This window comes from Nilaparvata lugens, chromosome 6 (assembly GCF_014356525.2).
Source record: "Nilaparvata lugens isolate BPH chromosome 6, ASM1435652v1, whole genome shotgun sequence".
Lineage (NCBI taxonomy): Eukaryota > Metazoa > Arthropoda > Insecta > Hemiptera > Delphacidae > Nilaparvata > Nilaparvata lugens.
The window spans coordinates 8,272,490-8,283,109 of NC_052509.1; the positions used below are offsets into that span (position 1 = coordinate 8,272,490).

The following is a 10,620-nucleotide window of genomic DNA, read 5'->3' on the forward strand; positions in this document are numbered from 1 at the left end:
TTAAGTTTGTTTTTTGGTCCTGCAAAATTATTTCTTTAATATGTGAATATTTCCTATTTTAGTAATAACAATGTGGAATATTTCTTCTATGTTTAGTTTTGAAGCATCTAAATTTGAAAATCTACTTTGTAAAAATAATTTAGAACTGGAAACTTTGTGAAGTGAACAACTACAAACTTAACCCATTTAACCCATATGTGTAACCTTATTTAAATTTGGGAGAGGAATAGCACAAGTTTACCTTATTTTTTTCTGTCCCTATCATTTTGATGATGGACTTATTGTATGAATCAATAAAGAATATTACATCAATCAACCCCAGAAATTGAGGTTAGCAATTGATAAATAATTTTAAACATTTTTAACCATTATATTATAATATTTCAAAAATTATGAGTCTATTATATTTCAACCCCTCACATGGGTTCTAAGCTTACATGGATTCTTATTTTAATTCCTAAACGGTTCATTAAATGGATAAACTCTACTACGCGCCCTATGTTCACCTTTGCATTTAAAGAGCTTTCATCTGTTGTATCGGAAAAGTTTAAGAGCTTTTAATTAATGATAAGAGGTTTTTAAATTTTTACCTTTGAATCGGAGAACTGAATTGAATTGAAAATATCTTTATTTATTAAACATGTAAAAATACATATGAAGTGTCATAAAATTGTATGTAGCCTAAATACTAATAACAAACAAATGTCATACACATCAATTATTATCAAACTCCTGTAACAAATACAGTGATAAGCATACCACATATTCCTTCAACATAATACCAAAACCTTTAATAGGGTATTCACAATGTTGTTCTAGCCAGCTAAAGTGCCATTTGATAACTCTAGATTGTGAACGCCTCATCTAAAACCAACTGCTTTGAGCTAACTTCAATAGCGTTCCAAGCGGATAATTTGTGTAACTCAAAGATTATAACTTCTGCTACCAAATATGATCAAAACAAATATGGCCGCCGTTTTAACAGAGTTAGCTAGAGTTAGCGGACTCAAACCTGCGCTATCTGCTATCTCGTCTGCTATTTTTTTTCTAATGTACTACTATAGCATTGAGTTAACACAGACTTAGCAAATAGCAGGAGTTAAGGAATAGCTCGACTTAGCCAGCTAACTCCAACATTGTGAAAATACCCCTATTATCTTCCAAACTGTTTGGCAACTTTGTAAAAAATGATCTATATCCTTGAACACAGTTGAATGACTATGAACTTTGAACTTATAAACCGGACAATTGGAATAACCCTGCATGTGAAAAGGTGAATTTAACATAGCTTTGCATGCTGTGACTGGAATGTGGCTAGAAGTGTAAGTTTATTGTATCATTTTAGGACTAATGGAGACATTAATTGTTTCTGTGTATCCTGCAGATCTGCTTCATCGGTTCAGAATCAAGGAGGCGGTGAAGAAGCCAGCGAAGGAGGAGGAGAAGACACCAACGGAGGTGGAGGAGAAGTCATCAAAGGAGGAGACGCGAGGAGAAGCAACATATGCCTACACAGACGAAGTATCAGATTTTGTAAAAAAATGTCGAAAAAGAACGATGAAAAGTCATCCCAGAACGTGGGCATGATATTGAACATCGGCCGGCAAAGACCCCTCTACCATGAGCAGTTTGAATATTTGCAAAGTTTTGAGAACGCCAACTTCATCAGTGCGGACTGGGCGAAACTGGCTGCTTCCGCCGTGCAGCCCTCACCAACCACCTGCAAGGTGTCCCGTTTACTAATCCCTGTGCAATGTGACAAGCTGGTCAAACTGATCGAGTGTCAAGATGAGTTTAAAAAGTTCGACAAGAATGTGGAGTATGGAATGGAGAGGCTTGATGTGGATGGTGAGGAAGAGGAGGAAGAGAGGAAGGAAGAGGAGGAGGAGGAGGAGAAGAAGAAGAAAGTGAAACGGAAATCAGCAATCAGTTCTGTAGTGAAAGGCGTCGTCGCTAAACTTGTCGATACTGTAGTTGCAGACGAAGAGGATCTAAATCTTGATAAAGTAGTGTCTCAACGTCGTGTCAGCAGGGAACTGAAACGACTGAATGCTAGTCTCATTGAGGTGGAAGAGGAGGCAGCCAGACCCCCAGATGATGCCGACAATAACCTAGCCAAAGTCAAAAAAGAGTACCACCAAACTGTTTTCATGAAGAAGGACAAAATTATCTTTATGAAGGGTAATAATAAGCGGGCTAGAAGGTGTCCGATGAAGTTGGATGACCATGTCTTTGAAGTGGGAGAAGAAAATGAGGTGGAGGAGGAGGCCACAAAGCGTAGTAGAATAGACCCCGCCAAAGAGTACAATACTGACTTGATCAGGCAGGTGGAAGCAAGTGTAGAACACGAGCTGTCCAATCCACCTATCAGAGATTGCTTCGTGAAACTAGTCAAGGCTAAATTAGACCAACTTCAAAAACCGAGTCCAATTGTAAATGATTCAGATGAAACCTCTGAAAACCCGACTCCAATTGTAAATAATTCTGAAGAAAACTACGTTGAAGAAATTTGTAGTTTACCTAAGTTCAATCTAAAGGTTCCAGAACATGTGACACGACCACCTCTTTATAAAATTGGAAGCACAAATGATGTGGGTCCTTCAAAATGCAAGAAGAGGAAAATTGAGGAGAGTGAAATGGTTAATTCCAGCCCATTGTCAAGCATTGTTAGAACCAAAGATTTGAATGGTTTGAAACTGGGATCACTTTCGAGTAACTCAGATTTGCCAGCAGTGCAACAGAAACGCGTTTTGTTGAACAATAACTCATCTCATAACTCCAAAGATGTACCTGACGCTCAGAAGCGCATTAAAACATTGAAACCTGTACTTACCCCAAGAAAAATTGATCAGCAACCAACAATACCCTCCCCTGACAAAGATGGATCTCCTAAACGTATTAAAACTCTGCAACCAGCGTTACCCTCCCATGACAAAGACGGATCTCCTAAACGTATTAAAACTCTGCAACCAGCGTTACCCTCTCCTGGCCAAGACGGATCTCCAAAACTTATTAAAACTCTGCAACCAGCGTTACCCTCTCCTGGCCAAGACGGATCTCCAAAACGTATTAAAACTCTGCAACCAGCGTTACCCTCTCCTGGCAAAGATGGATCTCCACAATGTATTAAAACTCTGCAACCAGCGTTGCCCTCTCCTGGCAAAGACAGGTCTCCTAAACGTTTTAAAACTCTGCAACCAGCGTTACCCACTCCTGGCCAAGACGGATCATCAAAACGTATTAAAACTCTGCAACCAGCGTTACCCTCTCCTGGCCAAGACGGATCTCCAAAACGTATTAAAACTGAAGTTCGGTTCAAGGAAATTGCGGGCGACTTTGAAAAGACAACTTACAATAACAAAGATGTTGTGAGTCGCTCGCAGTATGAGTTTGGCATTCACATTCTGAAAAGGGACAGTGTCAGTGAAATGGTGTATATGCCGTATGCGTATGACATGAAGCACAATGAGGATGGGTATTTCGGCATGTATTTTCATCGTGGCTCACCCGACACTGTGATGGTGGGACCGTTTCAAATGAACGAAGACCCCCAGATATTTGTACACCGGGGTCGCAATCCAGTGTGTGTCACACTGGCCAACAAATGGTGTGAGGACAAAGATTTCCTTGACACGTTTTGGAACTGCCACAACAAAGTCCTTTTGAAACATATCGTGAAATATGCCTATGCAAATCGTGCCTATGTCTACAAGACACGGAAGCCACAACCTAAATTTATAAACATCATCAGGAGATCACTGTATGTTTCCAATCATCAGACCTTGAATTCTACAAGAAACTTGTGTGCCGAACCAGCTCCACCGGTTGAACTAGAAAGTACGGAGTCAAAGAAAGTTGATGTCGATCCAGTTGAAGATGGTGAAAAAAATCGAGTCAGATCTTTGAGACCAGCTCCACCGGTTGAACTAGAAAGTACGGAGTCAAAGAAAGTTGATGTCGATCCACTTGAAGATGGTGAAAACACTCAAGTCAGATCTTTGAAAAAGGCAGAAGCTGAAAACCCGGAAACTGGTGACCAACTTGTGAACGACAATGGATGTGAGCCTGAAGCTGGAACACCGAACAAGGATGGAGAATGTACTACAGATAAAGTTAAAGAGGCAAAGAGAGAGTCTAAATCAGTAACCCCGATTTCTGAGCAGCCCACACTATCTGACCATCTAATAGAGAAAGAGAGACAGTTCTTTGAGTTTGCTAGGAAGCTGAACACTTTGGCGCTAAATAGTGTGAAGCTGTCCATCAAAAATAACGAAATGAACCAGTCAGTCAAAGATAATGTGGAGCTCACCTCTGTTGCTAAAAAGAAAAAGAAGACAGTGACTTTTGCAGATGAATTGTTGTTAGTCATGCCTGAGTCTCCTAAGAAAGTTGATGCTGATACTGAACTTGTAGAACAAAATTCCCTACCTGTACGCAAAGATGTCAAAATCGTTGGATTTGATAAAGGGAATCCAGAAGTTATTGAGAAAAATAATGCTGCAGAAATCGATAGTCACTTGATAAAACAAAATGCATTATCTGTACGCAAAGATTTAGAAATCAAAAAACATTTCAACAAAATAGAAATTAAAAATAAGAATGCAGTGGAAGCAGGAGGAAGAGACTTTGATATAATCATTAGAAATGTGGATGAGAAAGGAAAAGTTGTTTCAGAAGTCGAGAAGAAAAGTAATGCTGCTGAAATTGATAGTTGCTTGGTAAGGAAAAATGCTATATCTGTACGCAAAGATTTAGAAATAGTTAGAAAAGGTGATAACATAACAGAAATTAATAATAAGAATGCAGTGGAAGAAGGAAGTGACCTAGTCATTTGGGTAATTGACGATAAAGGAAAACTTGTGAAGAAAAATACTCTCTTGCAAAAAAATAAAGTTGACCACACTTCTAACAATAGAAAGGATACGAATCCAATTGAGCCAAAGGTTATCGAAACAATTGACCTGTGCGAGAGTGAACCAACTGTTCCAAATGTCACGAAGAAAAATACTCTCTTGCAAAAAAAAAAAGTTGACCACACTTCTATTAATAGAAAGGATACGAATCCAATTGAACCAAAGGTTATCGAAACAATTGACCTGTGCGAGAGTGAACCAACTGTTCCAAATGTCACGTTGACAGAAACTCGTGCTGAGCCCACTGAGCGTGACATGAGTAAAAAAAGTGCAAAAGTTGCAAAAAGTATTGAAAAGCAACCTAAAGTGGAAAGAAAAATTTACCCTACAATTGGCTTCCGAAAGATAGAGCCAAAACCCACTACTCTCTTTTTCGACAAAGGTACGTCAAAAATGTTTTTCCGAGTCGATAACGCTAAAAGCATACTCAATCTCGAAAAACTTCAGACACCGAATTCCGCCAAACAAACTGAAGCAGTTGAAGTGCATAACCCTGTAATCACAACACGAACTCAAGCTAAAAAACCAGCAACAAATCAAAACCAGCAACAAATCAAAACCAGCAACAAATCAACTCAAGCTAAAAAACCAGCAACAAATCAAAACCAGCAACAAATCAACCAGCAACAAGTCATTGAACCTACTAAGTCGACCAACCAAGTTCAAGTCCTACCAACTACAAGTTCGAGTGCTGCATCTAAATTCACTATAAAAATGCAAGCTAAAAATCCAGCAACAAAAGTCATTGAACCTCCTAAGTCGACCAACCAAGTTCAAGTCCTACCAACTACAAGTTCGAGTGCAGCATCTAAATTCACTATACAATTTCAAACCAGAAATCCAGCAACAAATAAAATTCCATCAACAAAAGTCATTGAAACTACTAATTCGACGAACAAAGATCAATGCCTACCAAAAGTCATTCAAATACCCAGATTTTTAATTCCAAACGCAGCAAATGGTTCCCCCATACAAATTCAAGCCCTACCAAAACTCATTCAAATACCTAGAATTTTAAACCCAAACGCAGCAACCAAACAAAGTTTCGGTCCACAATATTTGCTATTGTCTCCGTTAACAGATGGTCAAGAGAAAAAGTTCTCCATACAGCATCTGATACCGTATGATGATGATGATACGCCTCAGTCGGCTGGTGAGAAATCGGTCGGACTAACGAAGCAGAACCCTTCAGACAAACCAATGGCTCACGTGGTACAAATTGATGGCAAAAAGTTTCTACAATCACTGCCCAGTACTTCATCACTGTCTGCCACAGAAATACAGAGTATGTTGAGTAAGGGAAATAATAAAGTCCTGATAACGATGGGGAAGACTGACAAGTTGGTGTCTTTGCAAAATAATCAAAGTGTGGTGAGGTTGACTAAAACACTTGGACTGCAGGCAACTCAATCGCCTACAAACAGCATTCAACCTCCATCATCTTCTCTTAATTTACCAAGTGATGCGTCCAAGTTAACAACGACTGTAACACTGAAGGAAGCTCCATCAATATCAATCTCGAATCTTGCTGAAAAGTCAGTGAGTCAACCAACTTCTGTACAGAAAGTAACACCACCAGAAAAAGTTTCACCATTCAAAGTAGTTGTTGTCTCAAATCATGCAGAAAAAACGTCAGAATCAACCAAAAGCCATGAAAAATCACCGAAAGTGTCTAAAGGCAACCAAACTAACTTACCGAAAGTAACGATTAAAACAATTCCGAAAAAAGTTTCAGTCACTGATTATGCTGAAAATACGTCGGATATACAAAGCCTCGAAAAACAACCGGAATTGCCTAAAGGCAACCAAACCAAGGTACCGAAAGTATCGACTGAGACTCCGAAAGAAGTTTCACCACTCGAAGCATCCATCATGAATCATCATGAAAATACGTCACATCCAACAAATACTCCGAAAGAAGTTTCTACACCTGAAGCATCCATCATGAATCATCATGAAAATACGCCAGATCCAACAAATACTCCAAAAGAAGTTTCACCACTGGAAACATCCATCATGAATCATCATGAAAATACGTCACATCCAACAAATACTCCGAAAGAAGTTTCTACACTTGAAGCATCCATCATGAATCATCATGAAAATACGCCAGATCCAACAAATACTCCAAAAGAAGTTTCACCACTTGAAACATCCATCATGAATCATCATGAAAATACGTCAGATCCAACAAATACTCCGAAAGAAGTTCCACCACTGGAAGCATCCATCACGACTCATCCTGAAAATACGACAGAACCAATAAAAAGTCCCGAGGAAACTACACAGCAAGAGAAGACCGAATTTGAAGTGATTGAAGCTTTAAAGAACAATCCGGAGTATATGTTATCTTTCGGGTTATCTTTTAGTAATGATTGGTAATCATTTATTTCTATATCAATTGTTGATATTATTGATAAGAATTGATTATTATGGAAATCTTGTAAAAACTTGAATAATATATGATTGTGTACTGACAGTAATTCTAAAGCTGGATTCAATCAGATTTAAATCTGAATCCAATCAGCTGGATTCAATGTCGAATGTTTTAATTCAAGCTTGGATATAAATATCAATTGTTGATATTATTAATAAGAATTGATAATTGATTATTATGGAAATCTTGTAAAAACTTGAATATAATATGTGTACTGACAGTGTATACGTGTACTGGATTACTATATAGTAGTTTCAGTGTAGGTAGCTGATACAGTGAGATTGTTACTCCTATAAGATATAATGCGACAATTCATACTTGCTCTGTCTTGCTGGGTGAGAATACTCCTATAAGAACTCATGGAAATGATATTTTCACGTTCACTGTGTAATGTAGCCTATTATTTTACATACATTTTCACAGTCCAAGAGTACCCATTATTTAAAAATTAAAAGTGTCGACGATGGTGAAAATTCATGACAAGTAAAATTGGACTGAAAAATGTAGGCTATGCCTCTTGGCAGACGGTTACGAGGACGAGACCTGGTACTATCTACAGCAGATAGCCGGCCCAGCTGCCAAGAGGCATAGCCTACATTTTTCAGTCCAATTTTACTTGTCATGAATTTTCACCGTCTTCGACACTTTTAATTTTTAAACAATGGGTACTTTTGGACTGTCACATTACAACTGGTACTGATATTGTGAGAAATCCAGGTGAAAGCAGAATTTATCTACTATATCTGTAATTATTACTGTAATACTGTATCTACTGTAATTATCTGATTATATCAACTGTTGTTTCTTGATTTCATTGATAAAAATTGACAATTTATTAGTGTGGAAATCTTGTTCTTAAAGTCATCATTAGACATCTTTACAACAAATTTCCTAAAATCAGATGGAGTAATACAGTGTTTTTGTAATACTAAGTAGTTTCTAGGTTACTAATCAGTATTAATTTTATATTCTATTAGCATATTGGTTGGCTAATTGAGGTTATAGAAAACCTTCAAAGTCAACATACGCTCATTTTGTACTATATATATATTCACAACTTCTAATCTAAATCATGTCGCTCTAGTTAACTTGCAGTTAGAGTTTGTACAAGCTTTTTATTTTGGTGGGTTTCTTGAGATGAATTTAAGTTTTAAACTGCTCTCTTGAAAAGTAATGATTTATTATTCTGTTGATGAGAATCACAAAGCTATGAGCTTCATTTTATGGTTTAGTGTGTTATTTTTAAGGATTTGTCAAGATGAATTTTATAGTTTTCCAATTGTTCTTATGATATATTATGATATATACATCTGTTGGTGTAAATTACAAAGTTATAAGGTTTATTTTATTCTTGTAAAGATTATTTTTATCTACTAAAGATACATGTTAATTTACTACTATTGTTCATTACTGATTATGATTATAGTCCTATAGTTCACAATTTTGTTAATAATTATTATCTAAGAAGTGTTTTGATTTCTTCAATGACCATAATTATGTTGGTTAAATGTTCCTTGTTCTATAATAATTACGGTAGCCTTACATGTTATTGACCTTGGTCAATTCATACCAGAGTATTTTGTATTTTACTCGACTGATTTGTTTAATATAATTTAGAGAAACCACTGTTATGCCAGTTTCACACACATCGATTTTTGGACGTAAAATTTTTTGTCGTCTAAGAATTCTATCAGATTGAGCGGAACCTGACGTTTAATCTGAAAGAAAGGACGGCAAAATATCGTACGAACAAAAATCGATGTGTGTGTAGCTAGCCTTACAGTAATTACTTTAAATATAGCTTATTCATTGTATTTGTCATTTTTGAAATGGAATTGTCATCTTTTTATTTTTTAAGCTAAGAGTTTAATTTGAAATTATATTTGATTATTTTCTTCATCACCATATACAGAGTGTTCTGAAAAAGGTGCCCATAAGCCAACATCAAAAGAAGAAAAAAGTTCTAATTAACATAGGTCCGAAAATGCTTGGTTACCTAGTTATACAGGGTGAAAGATTTCGTCTGAATTTCAGATCCCCTTCCCTACGGGTATTTGTTGGCTGTTAAGATGTTAATTCAGCGAACTTTATGTAAAAATAGAGAGCTTGAAATTTTCAAAAAAATGTCTATTTTTCATTCGTTTTTTATGTAATTAAGGATTATTTATTCATGGTTACGTTTGCCTATTATAGACTTATTCTACATCTTTCTCTTCGAAATTATATTTTCTACAAGTTCTGTAAGAAAATATTCTGTATTTATTTATTGTACATTTAACATAGTAAATCTAATTCAAACCTTCATGGAACTTGTTTTTCGGGACCAAGTTTCGCGTATTTCGTCACATATCTTAGAAATTACTTTAGCTAACGGTCTGGAAACGGTTTTATTCAATTTTTCAGTTCATTTTACATAAAGTACGCTGAATTTAACATCTTAATTAACAGCCAACAAATACCCGTAGGGAACTAAAATTCAGACGAAATCTTTCACTCTGTATAACTTGGTAACCAAGCATTTTCGAATCTATATTAATTAGAACTTTTTTCTTCTTTTGATGTGAGAAATCATCCCCTGGCTTATGGGCACCTTTTTTCAGAACACTCTTTATAATATGATGTATAATTCTCAGTGAAAGAATTTGATTTCTCCATTGTATATTGATAATCATGTCTTCCCAAAGATGAGTTTCGCAGTTTCATTACTTGACGATGACAACGAGTTTAATAAAAATGAATAACTGAACCGATGAATGATTAGAAAACTTTTACTTTTAAGCATGGCTTTCAAATGAATTTCTGCTCTGTTGAGTAATAAGATAATGCCCATTGGTTTTCACACATTGTAGTCTGCTATTGTGTGAACTCTCTCATAAGAACCAGTGGTATTCTTTTTCTGGCTAACGGTAATTCATTGGAAAACTGTTATTAAGCTGGGTTTACACCAAAGTTATTAAAAAAATGTGTTAATAACTTAATCCTTATAGATTCTATTAGATTGAATGAAACTTGACAAACACATATGTTCATCATGTGTATGGTTATGTTCAATCTAATAGAATCTATAAGGATTGAGTTATTGACACATTTTGTTAATAACTTTGGTGTAGACGCAGCTTACAAGGTTCCCAATGAATTGCCGTTAGCCAGAAAAAGAATACCACGGGTTCTTATGAGAGAGTTCACACAATAGCAGACTACAATGTGTGAAAACCAATGGGCATTATCTTATTACCCAACAGAGCAGAAATTCATTTGAAAGCCATGCTT

At 36.4% G+C, this 10,620-nt stretch overlaps 1 protein-coding gene across 1 annotated transcript in view; it reads left to right on the plus strand.

Moving 5' to 3' along the window:
• LOC120351783 overlaps window positions 1-9,575 on the plus strand; it is a 35,274-nt gene extending 25,699 nt beyond the window's left edge. The window contains exons 4-6 of the mRNA XM_039430065.1: window positions 1,385-4,773; window positions 4,888-4,989; window positions 5,125-9,575. Of these exons, the coding sequence (XP_039285999.1) occupies window positions 1,542-4,773; window positions 4,888-4,989; window positions 5,125-7,295 (5,505 nt within the window). The 5' untranslated portion in view covers window positions 1,385-1,541 and the 3' untranslated portion in view covers window positions 7,296-9,575. The remainder of the gene's footprint in view (window positions 1-1,384; window positions 4,774-4,887; window positions 4,990-5,124) is intronic.
• The last annotated feature ends 1,045 nt before the right edge of the window (window positions 9,576-10,620 follow it).